At 38.6% G+C, this 17,646-nt stretch overlaps 1 protein-coding gene across 1 annotated transcript in view; it reads right to left on the bottom strand.

The window, feature by feature from the left end:
• LOC146485730 (sushi, von Willebrand factor type A, EGF and pentraxin domain-containing protein 1-like) overlaps window positions 1–17,646 on the bottom strand; it is a 112,778-nt gene that overhangs the window by 18,943 nt on the left and 76,189 nt on the right. The window contains exons 11-21 of the mRNA XM_085103076.1: window positions 16,199–16,535; window positions 15,604–15,765; window positions 15,322–15,483; window positions 15,031–15,192; window positions 14,786–14,955; window positions 13,597–14,110; window positions 11,979–12,605; window positions 11,304–11,540; window positions 1,358–1,683; window positions 946–1,087; window positions 136–270 (exon numbers count right to left, since the gene is read on the bottom strand). Coding sequence (XP_084959202.1) covers window positions 136–270; window positions 946–1,087; window positions 1,358–1,683; window positions 11,304–11,540; window positions 11,979–12,605; window positions 13,597–14,110; window positions 14,786–14,955; window positions 15,031–15,192; window positions 15,322–15,483; window positions 15,604–15,765; window positions 16,199–16,535 — 2,974 coding nt within the window. The remainder of the gene's footprint in view (window positions 1–135; window positions 271–945; window positions 1,088–1,357; window positions 1,684–11,303; window positions 11,541–11,978; window positions 12,606–13,596; window positions 14,111–14,785; window positions 14,956–15,030; window positions 15,193–15,321; window positions 15,484–15,603; window positions 15,766–16,198; window positions 16,536–17,646) is intronic.

Raw genomic sequence — 17,646 nt, 5'->3', positions numbered from 1 at the left:
AAGAGCGCAAGAGAACAAAATCCACTTACTTCCGGCTGAGTCCCCTCCTATGTGTTTAACGTTCCAGGTGGGGTGCTTGACATGTACAAGTATCATTTTTCCATTAACCAACCCCGATTCAACCGTTTTACCTACCTGTCTGACAGCTTTTTCCAGAATAACCATAAGCACATAAACACAAATAATCATTGTATATATCGACACATGTTCCACCGTTCTGGCAAGGTGCAGTGCTGCATTCGTCAGTGTTATCTGCTGGTTTAGAAATGGCTGTAAAAAAATATATAAGAAAACAGATCTCGTTATTGATGGTGGACCATGAATTTCGGACCATTGTAATTTTTAAGGACACTTTCTTTTAATCTGTATCACTCGTCGCTGTAAAAATAGCAAGTTGTTTAGCTGCTTATTGAAGTTTTGACGTCATAAAACTACACATAAGCCGCCGTTCTAAAATATAATCTATTTTCGTTTCTATGTTCTTGATCGTTTCAAGTATTTGTTTTGTTTTAATTAATCTTATTTGTCATTATTTGTCTCAAAGAACTATTTCGGAACAAGCATTGTAACTTAAGAGGATGCGTAACTGTCACCGTGTACGGTTCAACATGCGATCAACTTAGCGTAATGAGTTTCAATTTCCAGCAGCTACAACAAGGTTACTTTAACGTAAGAAAAAATCATCACGAGCTTCTGAGTTGCGTTGATATAGTTAAATTATTAACTCGTTTCAGAACTGCAATAAAAATGCATTTCTGCAAAATTCCGAAAGAGCAAACTGCTATTGTGGAATTTTGTTCTTGTTTCCCATTTGTTTTCACTGCCGATTATAAATAATTGTGTGAGAGTGGAGAAAAATATCAATACATAAGAACGAGAGGATCAACAGATACGACTGCGAGTTTCATATAATTCTTTTTGGATAGGATCTCGTTAGTTTCTTACGTAATGGACATCCGTATGCTTCTACTCTCATGGAAATAAGATCCGCATTCCATGTTTGCGGTCTGAACCTCAGATACATGGCTTGGAAGACTTGAACTTCATTGCGAACCACCGTGTCCTGATCTGAGTTACCGGTCAGCGTCTGTTGAATTAAGGATAAGAACGTTGTCAGGGAGGTTCAACTTGCTAGGAATTATTCTTTTCCGTGTTGACATCTAAGGGCACGCAAATAAGGATTCGAAGGTAGCCGTTAGGCACATTTAAAACTATGAAAAGGTGTAAGAGTTGTGATATCTAAGTATTTACGTCAATAATTACTATCGTAATGATCACTATCATTTCATCAAATCAGCGAAAGTTATTCGCTTATCTGACCCAGTCATTTGTAAATGCGTGCAAATAAAATTCTTACGTTTGGATAATACGTCCAGCTTGAACCATCAATGCTGTATTCAAGTTTGTAGGACGTTACCCAGTGGGCATCGTCTGCCCTGCCTTGGGTGGCTACCCCTGAAATCTGGAAAATCTGGCTGAACTTGATTTGTAGCCACTGGTTTTGATCGGCTGTCGCAGCAGCCCAGCCTCCAATATGGGTGACGTCCCCCTGAGAATCGTACTGAACTGGATAGTTTAGCCGGCCTCCTGAGGGCGTATGCTTGTCACTGTACTGGCTCGATGCGGTCATGTCACTATCAGGAACATTTCTGCTTGTGGATATTTCAAGGCTTTCGAGACAATCTGCAGTTGACAAAGCCACATTAGAAAATATGGTCTTAGCACCTTTTAAAAAAGATATCAATCGCTTTCTCCAGACTAAAAGGGTATATCAATTAAACAAAAAGAACAGGAATTCGGGAGAAAGGAAAATGGACGTGTGAAAACGAAAACCCATGGGGTTGAAAAGTATTTACACATCTAATCTCTTACTTAAAAAAGAATATCTGCATTTAAATTAATCTTAGCTAGCGAGCGTACATGGAAATAAAGAAACATGGGTAAGTAAAATAAACGAATAAGTAATGAAAAAGAAAAAGGAAAAGAAATATAAATAAATAAATAAATAAATAACTATACAGGAAGTCAAAAAATCACTCTCAGGCTTCAGATGATAGCAGGTATTATTTTAAATCTTTTTTTTTTTTTTAAAGCTTTGAAGAAATGCTGCATTCTTGATGTTTAGAGGTATTTTGTTCCAAAACTCAGCAGCAACATATCTAACAATAAATTTGCCGTACTGATTAGTTCTGGGACGTGGTATAAACAAACTTTGATTCGTTCTCGAGCGTGTGTGGTAATGGTGAACGTCACGAATATTTGAAGAATAAGAATAGCATATTTCAGAAAGCAAATTATTTTGGTGTTTGTAAACAAGCTCACCCAATTGTAGTTTGTTGATTTGGGAAATATTTAATATACCTAATCTAGTAAACCATGGTCTGCTATGATCTCGCCAGCGTGATCGTGTTATTATTCTTAGGCCCGGTTCATACGTCGAACTTTACATGAGCCGAACCTAATAATTTGGTTCGGCGCATGTAAAGATCGACGTATGAATCAGTTAGGATCGACAGATTTGTATTTGGGTCGACCCGCCGTTCTATTCGACTGCGCCAGTCGAATAGAACGGCAAAAGTTCGACTTCGATTCAGACGTCGAACTTTTCATGTGCCGAACCAAATGCATACGTTACGTATAAATTATATAAATTATATCTATCCCAGAGGTCTGCGCGTTCCATCGACTTGGCATGCGCAAAGGACTTCATTCTCAACAAGATGGCGGGAAAAGAGGAATGTGCTTGTTCTTCTTGTTTCGAAACAACTGAATATACTAGTCTGAGATGCGAAAGATAAAAAAAAAAAAAAAAAAGAATCTATTCTTGAAGTGCACACGCACTTCAAACCGACAGGAACTTTCCAATACAGGCTATATCAAAGGCGAAGCGTCAAGACTTCTCAGAACAAAATCTTCAAAAACAACATTTGAAGAAAACATCACTCTATTCAAACAGAGATTACGCAATAGAGGTTAACTCGATAACCCTTATAAAATAAAACTCTTTCAGAAGTCAACCTCCGCGAAAGAATGTCGGCACTACAAAACAAACTCAAAACCTGCAAAAACATTTTGAAGTTTGTTATGGAATATCGCCCTTCTTTGTCTAACCTTAAACAATTCAGATGAGTAAATACAGGAGGGATAATCAGGGATGGAGACCGCAAGCGTGGGGTCCACGCTTACCCATGAGTTGTACCAAAAAAAATCTATTTTAGAAAAAATTGCCCCCCCCCCCCCCCCTTTCTCACGTCATAAACCTGCGTGAATACACGCAAATTTGCGTGGGGCTACTACCTTATATGTGACACGGAAAGCAGCTGAGAAAAAATTCACTAAAGATAAAAAAAGTCCTTACCTATCTGAGTACATGTCCGTAGAGTGTAAGCTTTTTTCATTCATTTAACAGTAGCAACGCACGCAGCGCAACCGTTTTGGCGCCTTTTTTACTTTACTGTGAGAGTCATGTGATCAATAGGCCGCCTATTCCAACTTTTCCCGTCTTCTTTCAATTGTTACCTTTTCTTTGTGAGAGTCTAATTCCTTAAATGTGGGCACTGAGGAGATATTCCCTGGCAGAATTTTAAAATTTGGACGCCGTTTTGAACAGGTGGAAAAAAATTTCAATTTCTCCACGCGCGATCCTGGCCGTTTACACGCGTGCGCGCACGCGTGTATGGCGATATTTTTTTCTAAAAATAGATTTTTTTTGGTACAATACATGAGGACAGGCCCACAAGTCAAATTGGCATCTCGTTACGGTCTCCATCCCTGATTATGGCTCCTGGTAAATGACACTTGATAAAAAAATCTGCCTCTGCTAAGGGAGATCTACAAAGACCCTTCCTTATACTTTCGTACAGAAAAGGGAGATCTTTGAAAGACGTACTCGTGAGAGTAAATTAGCTTTGAAGGTCATATTCTTCCTATCTCGCCCAGTAGGAGCCGTGTTTGGCCTGTCTTTATTATTTTACCAAACAAGCTCTTCCATGTCAGAATTCATCTTTCCTGCCATTTTGAATTTTGTTGAGTAAAAACAACAGCCGCTGACCACGAAAATCTACTTTCTCACTTAAGCTTTAATTAAGTTCGACTTCAGTTAGGTTCGACGTCTGAATCAACTGCCGAACTTAATTATTTGGGTCGACCTTAATAGCTATTAGGTTCGGCTCATGTAAAGTTCGACGTATGAACCGGGCCTTAGTACTCTTTTCTGTAATAACAATAAACAGTAGAACTTCATAGGATAATTACTTGCCCAAGCAGCAGAGCAATAGGACAAATATACCAAGCTGTAGTATAGACATTTTAACATATTTACAGCAAGATAGCAGCTTACTTAAAAGATAATCCCAATACATTTAACAATTTTTCGTGAAATGTGTTTAATATGAACATTCCTTTTCAAGTACACACCTAAAAATTTTGTTTGATCTCTTATATTAATTGGTGTTCCATTGCATTTGAGTTCAATGTGAAGTCCACTATTGAACAGATCTAACTCTTTCTACGTTAATTGTCAATGTATTTGCTAATATTAAACCTTGAGGAACACCGGTTGAAGTTTCAAGAGGGTCTGAATCTTTACCGTTAACCGAAACAAATTGCTTTCGCTTACTTAGATAACTGCGAAACTAATTCGCTTCATTGTCCTGGATTCCATAATATAAAAAATCACCTAAATGAATGTTGTCGGCTATCGTGTCAAATGCCTTTGGCAAATCTAAAAACAAGCCTAGAGCAATTTCCCCACGAGCAAGAGCAAGCAGTATTCTATCCATAAAATCGAAAATGGCCATTGATGCCCCTCGTTGTCTTCGGAAGCCAAATTGATAACTGTATAAGAGGTTATTTTCTTTTAGATGTTGTGTTAGCGCATGAGACATTATTTTTTGAAAAATCTTTGCAAACCTAGGCAATGATAAGATAGGCCTATAATTTGTAACACTTTGCTGCTCACCACCTTTATCAATAGGATATACTTTCGCTAGTTTCATAAGATCGGGAAACACACTTTTCCTAATAGAGGTGTTAAAAATATAAGTTAATGGAACGTAGAGAATATCCGCGCAATTCTTCATCGAATTAACGGAAATATTATCATATCCTGGAGCCTTTTTGTTAATTTTTTATCCAACAATAGAATGCTTACGATACATTACTGACAAAATAAATCGGTTAGTGCACTACAAATATTACAACGTTACGCACGTAAAATTTAAATTCATAAAGTATTTACATGTTTTGTTTTATGTAGTTACATAATTTCAGATATGTGATCCGCACGTGGTCTTTTCTGTAGCAAATAAGAACTTTTTACTAACAGCTTTTGAAATTGTAATGTGAGAGGAAAAGAGAAAAGCCTTCTATTCTAGGACATTGGCCGCGCGTTCTACAGGTCCAAATGAAGAACCTCGCGACTAAAAATAGCGATTTGTCTTGGAAAAGCTGGGGTTTTAAACCGATAACCAATGGAAGTGATATATCACAAGTAGAGGGGCCTTCTACGCAGGGCAACCATTCTTTAAAAGCATGCCAGAAAAGGGAGGTTACCCCAAGGCTGTGCAATTCCAGAATAAATGAATCAGTATTTCCTCTTCCCTTTGGCAGAAGCTACAAAGGTCATTATCAATGATATTTAGTCTTCTCATGAAATGATGGTGGCTAATCTTCTGTGGAAAAAACTTTAATTGTAAAGCTAAGAGTTTGCAAATGTTGGTACATGAAACGCTTTTCGGTACAAGGCCGCCCATGCAGTTAACGTTTTCATTTTGTTCGCTTGAACAGTCCACTGACCATTTCATTTGACTATTTAGAGGTTGTTTTCCTTTTTTATCCACAATTTTTTTGTACAAGATTTGGTTTGGCTTTTTTTGGTTTTAAGAACTTATCCTAAAATTTTTCACAGGCAGAGTCTTCGCTTGAATTCTTTTCTTTTAATGTTTTAAACAATTGCTTTATGGCTGAAATGATACCAAGAAAAGACAAAAAGCTCGGTTTAATACTATAGCGATCTTTGAAATCCGAAAAGGATAGAAAAGTTGATTAATTAGCCTTTAGATCTCTTGTAAAAAGAATTCCCCTCGAAGCCCATGATTTATAGTATATTGGTTTATTTTTGACTCGTATAAGAGAGTTAAACCAGAGAGACTGTGAACGTAGCTGGGCAACGGAGGTGACGTCCTTTTCAAATGTTATTTTGGACAAACTTTGCAACATGTCTCGTAGGAAGACATCGGATACTTTAAGGATGCTTGGCAGGTCCTTCTTATTCAAATTGCTTCTGAAAATGGTAGCGCCACCAAGATCTTGCAGTTGTAGGTCGAAAAAAGTTTCCATTTTGCATGGTTTTCTGTGTCAAGGTATGACTTTAGAGCTCTGGCAAAAAGTCTTAATCCGCCATGTTCATAATCACTAATCAAGGTATGCTTAATTTTATCGCCTTTGCCACAGGAAATTGTAACAGAGATTTTTAACCTAATTAACTACCTCGCAGTCTGTTGGCAAGGGTGACAAGATGTAGACGAGCTGAGAGATAATTAAACTTTTCAAAACAGTCATTTTGCCTGGTAAACTTGGTCGACGTAGCCTCCAGCAATCCAAACTTGCCTTACGTTTTGTTAATTTTTTGTTGTAGTTCGCTTTCATCATTAGCTCTGGGTCAGTTGACAACCATACCCCAAAAGTCTTGACCTTATCCCTCATCCATTTCAACTCGTCTTCAGGGCACAGTTTATTCTTGCTAACTGGTTTTGCACCAATCCACAGAGGTTCGAGGTTTGTTTTTTTTTTACGGTTTAAGCAGAAGCCAGATATTTCGCTTAACATATCTAGTACCTTTAGAGAGGTGTCAAAATATCCTTTGTGACCGTCTAGAATAGACTAGAATAGACCGTCAGCATACTAAATGATTTTTATTTAATTCTTTCGCGTTTGCTGTCATTCCCTTGATATCGCTAATTTTTCTTTTTGCCTCCACTAGAATTTCCACACAGAGAACGAACAAATAAGGAGAAAGAGGGCATCCTTGTCTTACCCCTTTTTCAAGTTGGAAGAACCCACTGGACCAGCCATTGTTTAAAATACAACTTTTTGTGCCCTTGTAAAACATTTTAATCCAGTTGTTAATGGTGGGACCAAAATTAGAGTGACAGAGCGTTCTCTGTATAAACGACCATTTTAGCGTGTCAAACGCCTTTTCAAAACCAAGAAATAGCAGTAATCCTGGTATATTTTTGGTGGCTGTATAATTAATGGTAGCATCAATATGTCTGATGTCTACTCCAGTAAACCTACCTCTAAGAAAGCCAGTTTGATCGTTGTTAATAAGCTTAGGGATCGGAGAACGTGTTTTAGTCGGTTTGCAATAGCCTTGGCAGCTATTTTATAATTGCAGTTTAACAAAATAAGGTTCAGTCTCTTTCCTCGGGATTAGTTTGACAATGCCTCGTTTTAGAGACACGGACAGCTGCCCACAAATATAAGCATAGTTGACAGAGTTCAGAAGGTATACAGAGATATCTTTCCAGAAAGTTCTGTAAAATTCGGCCGGCAAACCACCAGAGCCTGGCCGGCGTTTTATTACATCCCATTTCTTTTAATGCCTTCAGGCATCCCTCTTTAGACAAGGGGCCTTCACAAATACCTTGCTAGTGTTGGTTTAGTTTCTTGTATATTGGGTTTGCAAAAAAGAGGTGATCATACTCATCACTGCACGTGTCTATTTCAGAACGGTAGAGATCGCTATATAAAGCTTCGCATTGATTTAGTATTTCCTTGTCTGTTAGTAAAAAAAAAACTTTCATCCGCTTGCTTTAGTTGAGAGACCAGATTCCTTGCTTAAGGTCCCTTCCTTGAACCATCTACATTTAGCCCTCAAAATTGAGCCTTCCGTCCGGCGTCCAGTATTCAATTATTTTTTTCCAGTTCCCCTTTTTTTTACTTTTATTTATTTTTTTTTTTAGTTTTCAAGTCACGGTATTAAGAGTATCAAGCCCATCAACTTGATTAATGTCGCTGGTGTTGCAGGGTATTAATTTCCTTCTTCAGTTCTTCATCGTGTCGTGAGATTTGGGTTTTTTGACTAGTTGCGTACTTAATGGAGAATTTTCTGATTTTAAGTTTGATCATTTCCCATAACAAAGCGTCATCACAGTATTATCATGTTGATATTCCTCGAGGTTTTCTTTAATTACGTACTGCCTGAATTTGATTAATGTCTGCGGATTCATTCAGAAAAGAGGTGTTAAACTTCGAGTAGCCCGGGCCTCTGGGTCAGAGTACAGCGTTATTCCGATGTCTATAAATGAATGATCGATTTTATAGCCTACAGAAATACTATCGCTCGTAACACTGCTCGTAAACTCTGACTTGTAAGAAAAAAGTCTATACGGCAAAAGATTTTAGGCTTTTTTCGGCGCCAAGTTTATAGACGACGGCTATCCGGATTTAAAACCCTCCAAGCGTCCGGCTAAAGCTCAGTGGAAAAATCCCTGCTCGAATTTGATTAATGTATTCGGTTTCATTCAGAAAAGAGGTGTTAAGTTTCCAGTAGCATGGGCCTCTTGGGTTAGAGTGCAGCGCTATTCTGATGTCTATTAATGAATGATATGTTTTACAGCCGACAGAAATACTAGCGCTCGTAACATTAACACTGCACCTTGAACTCTGCCTTATAAGGAAAAAGTCTAAGCGGCAAAAGATTTTAATTTTCGGCGCCAAGTATTTAGACGACTATCAGGATTTAAAACCCTTCAAGCGTCCGGATAAAGCTCAGTAGAAAAATTCCTGACGATTTCGAGGCATTTGCTATAGGTGGTGGGATTTCCAACTTTCTTGTCTCTTTGGTTACGTCTAAGACAATGTTAAAATCTCCGTCCACAAAAATGTCATCGCACATGGGGTTTGTATTTTCAGACCATTGCACTTGAAGCATATAAATATAGTATTTTTTTTTCTTTCTGTGCCAATTGAAAACTTCTCGTTTCTTGAAGTTGTCCCCTAGTCCTCTCACATTAAGAGAACAGATACTGAGATTCATTGTTAATTGCATCTAAGGAAAATCTTGCAAGCTGGGCAAGGTTCCACGGCGCTAAGCAATGAAAAAAAAAAAGAGATCGCGTAAAGAGCAGCAATGTTAACAAGTCTAAACATTACGGGTCGAAAGATTACAAAAAGAAAAAAAAATTGACATATGTAGGAATTACGGATCGATTAATTCCACCGATAAAGAGGACATTAACATATCTAAGCATTATGAGTCCAAAAATTGTAAAAAGAACAAAAACATAAAAAACTGAGATTTACTGGTAGAAAAATTACACAAAGGACAAAAACGTTGACACATGTAATAAAAGTCAACGTAGAGTGGGCTCTCGGCAGCATTCAGCATTTTCAGTTGTTGATTAAAGTGTTCAAAGGGTTTCATTAACAGCCGTTTTGAGAAGCTAAAGAAAAGAAAATACAAATTTGATGGTGCTTCATCTACCGTCAAAAAGCAGTCAGTCTAAAAAGTTTATTTTAGAAAATCCGGTATACTTTGATGATTATATCTTTCGTTGTTAATTAGAAGAAATCTTCCAGTAACTTTTTTCGTGTATACCATGCTCCCTCCTTGCTTTCATCATTGCTTAAAGGACGGTGCCTACTATTGTTACTGCGCATACGTTCTGCGCATCGCGAGATACTCGGGTTTCCTATGGGTGGTGCCTAGTAATACAGGAATATTTTTGCGTGGTTTAAAACTACACGGAGAAAGCAGAACTTACCAAATGCTTTTGGTATCTCCACAAAATTGGGGGTAACCATGCATTTTTTTAGAGATAATTAAGCTTCAATTTAGGAAAAATCCCAAACATTGCTTTATATTTTGGCGTTTTTAGAGATATTAATGTTTAATCATCTCTGCAAAATGCGTGGTTACCCCCAATTTTCTTTTAGGATTTCAATAGCCCTTGCTAAGATCTACTTTTCCCGCATAGTCATAAACCGCACAAAAATACTTTGGTAACGTAGGCACCGTCCTTAATAAGAATTTTACGTTATTCCAGAAATCCTCGTTAATGTAAACGTCCTTATAGTTATTAAAGTTTTTTTTTATCTTGGCTCAGTTTCTCCAGTTTTCATCTCGATCTTCAAGACGAACTAACCTAGCAATAATCGGGCGACACTCACACTCGGCTCTTAGACCCACTCTGTGGACAGCATGGAATCGAATGCCGTCGGTATTAATTTCCAGAACGTTGTTGATAATATCGGAAACGAGCATCTCGCAATCTTCTTCGCTCGTATCTTTGATATGTTATTGAAGCGTAAATTCTCTCTACGGGTATATTTGTCAAGTATAATATTGTCTTCTCTTTCTTCGTTTAACCGTAGCTCTAGGTTAGCAATTTTGCTTCGCAGGGCCTCTAATTCTGCATTGGTTTCTGTGAAGTTTTTCTCCGCTTGTTTCTTTAGCAGTGCAGCGTCTTCTTGGGTACATCTCAGGCTATGTCTAAGTTCTTTAATCTGACGGTCAAATTTTTCGATGTCCGATGTAAATTCGCACCCTAATTTGTCCATATCCGACCGCAAATCACTGAAGCCAGCTTCCATAGCTTGTCTCAAGGCTTCAATAGCATCCTTTACTTGGCAAGCGTTGTCATCATCAGTCGTCGTGTCTTCGCTATTGATCAACGAACTCGAGCTTTTTCCCCATGTAAGATTTATCCAGGCTAACACACCATTCTTAGACAGAGACGCCGGTCGAAAGTTCAAAACTTGGCAAACGAACCCACGTTGTAGAGCGCTACAACTGAAAACGCGCCCGGGCGCAATGCAAGCCAGTCCCCATATCCTGGCGCCTTACTATTTTCAAGGCAATAAAGTTCATCTAGAACACGATGGGGAGATATGACCTCGAAGGATAACTTTGTTGTACTTGAAACATTCATCCATTTTTAAAGGTTTTAAAGGGCATGTGTTTCAACTAAGGTGCCTGACTGATGTTGTTCACATTCTTTGAAACAGAGATACATTCGATGGACTTACTAACCCTAACCCTAACCCTAACCCAACCACGACCGGTATAGTTAGACTCGAGTTTGGTCGCATAATCCGTTAAAAAATAATAAGGAAACCGAAACAATTCACTTTTTTAATCAATACTTTCCCTATCGACTTTTTCACAGTTAAGTCATCGCCAAAGCTTTTTATTTGTTAGCGTTATTTTGCATTAATTCTGCCGCTGATCTCTTGACTTACATCTGCAGATATAAAGAAATTATAATATTCAACTTGAAAAATATCTATGATCTACTTACTCAGTTGGAAGTATCTGTAGTTAGCTGAATTCGTCGTTGCGCTGTTGAGGGACGATTTTGTGCTCATGCGACAAGTGTTGGTTGAGTCGTCAAAATCAAACGACCTGCAAATGAAGGAAGCTTCGGACAGACACGACGATGCACAGGATTCTGGGTTGCTGTTACTCACCACTTTGTCATCATTTCCCGATATGTAGGACTTGTAGGTCACGGAAAATTGCCTTTGTGCAGCAGAGACTATATAAACAAGAAAAAAAAAAGGGCCAGTATAAGTTCATTTCAATTTTAACAATAATAAGTGAGGTCGTTACGGAAAAATGTCAAACTGAGGTCTTACCGTATTGACCGAGCAATAGCGGGGTCAATACGGTTAGGCCGAGGCTTGAGTTTTTCTCGTAACGACCGAACGGTCGAGGTTATTTTAAGTTAGCTATTATTTGGCTTTCTTTATAAGATAAAAAAAAAAGGAAAAATAATTTCAATTCAAGTTTAACCCTAATTTGCAATCAGAGCACGCGTTATATCGGCCACTAGACCTAGCCATATAATAAAGAAGCTTAATAAGATAACTATCTAATAGCTACACAAGAAGATTAACCGAATTCCCTAGCTTCAGTTGTTAATGCTGATCTCGCTATAAAGTCTGTAATAGCACCAAAGATGGAAGCTACTTACAATCGCAGACATATGACTTGTCTGTTACGTGATATTCTCCAAACAGCTGCTCTCTAAAATCAGCCCAAGCTGCAACGTTTCCTTTGACGTCATCGCAACTGTAAACTAGGTTATAGATGTCGTTTTCGGACAGGACGTAGTCAAACACGTTCATCTGGCTGACATCACCAATAAACGCTTCTTCAGTATTAAATCCACCTCCTAGATCGTCCTGTTCTTGGCCAAGAATCAGAACACCATTGCCACTAATAATTTCACCTTGTTGGAAAGGGGCAGATGAAGATTTTATTTTTATACCGTTTTTGTACGCGTGCCACGTCCCACCAGCGCTCTCCCATGTGACTGCCACGTGGTGCCATTGTCCATCATTTGCTCTCAAACCCGTGAAGACAGTTCTGTTGTTAACAGAGAGGACGAAACTTCCATAGTCTTGAAGAGCAAAAGCGTTGTCCTGGACGATATAGCTTGTATTAGTGGCGTATGAGATGACTGTTCCTGGTTTAGTGTCCCTGGTTCGCATCCAAAAAGCAATGGTCATGGCGGTAATTTCTGGAATTGGTTTCTTGATCTTTGAATATGACTTAGCAGCCCTTACTTGAAAATTGAGATCGTAGTCGGACGATAGAACTGAAAAAAAAAAAAAAAAAAAAAGGATAAATGGAAGGACCGATCAGATTCTTTGAGACCGGAACGTTTTTATAGATGTTTTCCAGAAACGGGGGAGGGGGGGGGGGGGGGGGTTACAATTAGGCCAAACGTTTTGTCTTGCATCATCTAAAGACCGAGGAGCGGAATTCAGCATATCTAGGCCAACTGAACAACAACGTCAGATTTCTGAATGTTAAGACAACCTCGCGTGCTATACCCAAATTTCAGAAGGAGAGTTTGTGTTCCATATAATTTCCTCAACAAAAAGTTGCGTGGTTTTTGGTCCAGCGTAAAGGGCTCCAGACTACCCGATATTACTTGACTGTAATGGCTTAAGCCAGTACCAGGTACGATTATCATATGCATTCTTCACCGACAATCCTCTGAAACAAACGAACTTTTAAATGAGTGATTTTACGCCCAAGGAAACGTACATTTGAGCTTGTTCATATTCTACACGAAGTTCAGGCCTATGGCTGCCCAGTCTCTTCGATCGGTCAAAATTCAGTATGATTTCTTCAAAGCGTCTCTGAACTAAAATGAAATTCTATCGAAACGCCAGCTCTCCAATCTTTTTACGACGGCCAAATTATCTTGTCAAGTCTGTTGATAAAATCAAGTATTTGTTTCCACTCCCTCACTGACTCAGCACCGCAGTTTCTTTTAAAACTAACCCCTTTGTCAGTTAATCAGTCAGCCAGCCAATGACCGTTACAACAAATTGTCGAACATTCGTCCATTTATTTACGGCAATGGAATATTTCGGAAATCGGTCCGTTCACCCGTCCCGTGGAGAATCGAAAGCTTCCATCAAAATGCTTATATTACCGTTTGCGGATATTTGGCAATTACGTTCAAGTTGCAGTTTGTAGAGCAAAAGGAAAAGAAGAGTTTCCCGGCCCACAAACTTTATTTAGTTTTGTAAATAAAAGCATTAAAATGTAACATGTATAGAATTTCCCATGGTTACCTTGAGTGCAACGGCATCCATGATATGTAGGTTTGCAGAGACACCTGTAACCTGTCAGAGTGTTCACACATGAACCACCATTCTTACATGGCTGCCCGATACACCGATCAATGAGATGCTCACAGTTAGCCCCGGTATAACCAACCGGACATTGACAGCTGTATGACTTCAGGCCATCCACACACGTTCCACCGTTCATACAAGGTCCGGTTACACAATCGTCGATGTTGATTTGACAGTTCACACCTGAGTATCCTCCTTGGCATATACAAGAGTAGGTATCAGTGCCACTAATGCATACACCGTTATTTTCGCAAGGGTTTGACGCGCATTCGTCGATGTTCATCTCGCAGAACGTTGCGCTGTAGTCCAGCGGACACTGACAAGCATATGTTCCCGCTTTATCAATGCATTTACCATTTACGCAAGGGCTCCGTTGGTTGCACAAGCTGTAAGGAAGTTCACACTGATTCCCGGTGTACTCTTCTGTGCAAAGGCATTGATAAGCATTTACCTGCAAACAACAAATAGGGACTTTTGACCTTCGAAACAGCGCTGCTGTATGTAACGAAAGTTACTAGAGCGGTAATTTAGTTTCATAAATATCGCTTTCAATCATTGTCTTTAAACAAGCTTATTTTATTTATTTATTTATTTATTTATTTATTTATTTATTTATTATGATTATGATTATGATTATGATTATGATTATGGTTATGATTATGATTATGATTATGATTATGATTATTATTATTATTATTATTATTATTATTATTATTATTATTATTGTTGTTATTATTTTGAAATGGGGCCTTTTTAGGCGCAGGGTTCTAATCTTGCATAACTATTTTATAAATGGCATTTGTTTTTCAAAAATAGAAAACAATCCGGTCAAACTTTTTAGTCAGAATGTTACGAAGACACAATCACGCTGTAAAGCTATTTACATTGTTTGCCATTCGGCATCCAATCGTTAATAGATTCCACAGAGTTGTGCCTCTGTTATGGTTACATCAATGGTAACATCAAAGTCAAGCAACACCACGCGACCAAAAAAATTTCTTAAAACATTCTGAAGTTTCAGGGCGTTTACTCAATTAAAAAAAAAACAGTTCTTAAAGTTCAAGGTTTAAAGCTTAACCGCGAACAAAATCGCCCCAACCCCTTGGTCTGGATAGGGTTAAAATACCTTGTTGACACAAATGGATCCTTGAGAACATGGTGAAGAGAGGCACTCATTAATTTCATTCTGGCAGTTCACTCCCTTGTATCCAGGTGCACATTCACATCGGTAGGATTCTTTGGTGTTCACACAGCTACCGCCATTCATACAAGGGTTGGAAACGCAAGTATCCACCTCTGAAGTTAAAAATGAAAGCATCACACAAGCATCACAACAACAACAACAAAAATTACCAAAACCGTTACACTGACCTGCACAGAATACATCAGAACTCGCCCCAGTACCATGTGTAGATTTCACACCCGGACAAGGCAGGCAGGCCGTTTGCCCAGACCCCGGCTGATAGGTCCCGACAGGACATGGCGAACAAGGCTCCACTCCATTGTTTGAGAATGTTCCCGGGGCGCATTTCACTGAGGAAAAAGAAGGGATATTATAAAGAAGTGAAACATGTTTATGTTCTCTCTACAAATTTTCCAGTATATTTTTAGTTGTGGTAATCAAACCGAAGAGTTAATTCAAGATTGCCAAAAAGTACGTACTTCCACAATCCTCAATTCCTTTAGCTGGAGAAATGACAGTTCCGGTGCCACTTGGACAGTTTATGCAGGCCGTGTTCCGCTCCTCTGAAGAGTAGGTTCCGGTGGGACAGGTGAAACATTTGGCTACACCAGTTGAAGAATAGTACCCCGGGCCACAATTATCTAGAAAAAAAAATGTTTTAAGCCGTGTTCAGTTTACGGGAGAAAGATTAACACTGTATAGGTAAAGTTATCTTTTCTTTTTCACCCTGAGGATCATTTCAAGAGCTATTCAACCTTTACCTGAACAAGACGAAAAATTCCCTTGCCTTGTCCCTACAGTCCAGGTCCCCTCTGGGCACGCGTTACATTGTAGAGCCCCTTGGCTAGGATTGTAAGTTCCTTCCGGACACAGCAAACAATCGTCAGCATCGCTGTCGTAGTACGTCCCCACAGGACATTGAGCTGTAACGGATATTTAACCACGAAAATTAGGGTAGCCTAGCCTGTTCCACCATACATCTTAATAATCTCATAACAAATCAGTTTATAAAGTGTTATTTTTATTCAAGCATTATAGCGTTCTTAGCGGTTACCATAAGAAAGAAAAACAATGTTCCGAGTTCAAACTAACGTATTTTTTTTTTTTTTTTTTTTGGGGGGGGGGGGGGGGGGTGAAGGGCGTTTATAAAACAGGTTCATGAAACTGGCAAGCAATAACAAGATTTAATTGTTTCGAAAACAATTAATTAACTTATTTATTACTGAAATTAGTTTTCAAATCAATTAAATAAATATATTAAAATAAATCAATTAATGGATTTATCTTACTTAAATAAGAGGGTTTAGTACCCGAGAATAAGTGGGTGATCGTGAATTCACAGGTATTTAAACTTACTGCATTTTGTGACGTTTCCCTCCTGCTTACTACAAGGGCAAGTATCTTCAGCACAGTTCAAATCTGCTTCGTCACACTTCCGAACCACTGCACCTTTTCCTGAGCAATACGCATCAACTTCTCCAATGTTAAAGTTCTCAACATTTTTATCTTTTAGCTCAAGTCCTGTCGATGCCTGATAGTCGTACCAGTCGTAAGCGTCCAGATCGTTGTAAACTTGGTCTCTCGTTTCGCTAGCCTTTACTTTTTCCCGATAGAAGGCATCCTGCCCTGCTTGATCATTAGTTCCTTCAGGAAGGTTAACGTCCGGAAAGATGTACTCATACTTCATAGTGACCTTGAATTAATGAAAGCAAGATAACAGTAGCAGGCTTTGAAAATCAATGTTGGTTAGAATGGATTTGATAGTTACTTGAATTGGTATAAATCAATATTTGTTAAATATAGAAAGAAACGTGGACCATTACAGATTTTTTTTTTATCTGGAACGCAAAACCATTTTTGTGATAGCTACAAGTTTCTGAATGGTTGGATGGATGGATGGATGGATGGATGGACGGACGGACGGACGGACGGACGGACGGACGGACGGATGGATGGATGGATGGATGGATGGATGGATAGGTGTGTGCATTACACCACATTACCGCGAGTTGGCTACTAGATTTAAGCAAACAAACTACAAATAACAAACAGCGCCCAAGCGCACGAGGAATGATTTTGTCAGAAAAATAATCACATGCTATCGTTTTATCTTGCTAATTCCCTTTGCAGGATCTAAGGCTATTTGTTGTTCCTCAGGTATTTTATACCCGTGGAGGGGGGGGGGGGGGGCGAATTCTACCTAATTTTCTTAACTCCAGGAGTAGTCAAGTTAAATAAGAGAAACTTTTCTTTGAGTGAGTTCCGCAACCAAATAAATTGGCAAATTATGGCATCCTTTCTAAACGGGAGCCTTCTGTGATACGTCATATTGGATTTAGAAAGAAAGCTAATTAAAACCAATGGGAGAGCACGAAAATGATCATACAGAAAAATTTTGATAAATATTCTTATTATGACTAACTTGCCTGTTAAAATGTGATTGGCATTGAACCTCAAATTATTATTATTTTTTTTTAATAAACATTAAAGGCACCTGTGTGCAAATAAAAAAGTTGACAAGGCTTCAAACCCTACACGGATGAATCCGCTTAGAACTCCTGCCATGAAAAAGGAGTTAACGTTTGTGCCAAATATGACAGCTTTTATCTCCAACGTTCTGGCTTTACGTCTTTCATTTAAAGCTGCAACAACGTCCAACTAGATCATTGTTGAGATAGGGTCTTTTAAAATACTTACTTCTGAAAATGGAATTTGATATTACGTTTGCTATAAAGTGCTTTACCGCTATCAAACAGACTCGAGATACAAAAGGTATAGTACAGTAGTAGAAAACAAAGAAATCA

This window comes from Pavona decussata, unplaced genomic scaffold (genome assembly GCF_977016875.1).
Source record: "Pavona decussata unplaced genomic scaffold, jaPavDecu1.1 SCAFFOLD_25, whole genome shotgun sequence".
Classification (NCBI taxonomy): Eukaryota; Metazoa; Cnidaria; class Anthozoa; order Scleractinia; family Agariciidae; genus Pavona; species Pavona decussata.
Note: the sequence above shows the minus strand (reverse complement) of the source record. Positions and strands in the feature narration are given on the sequence as shown.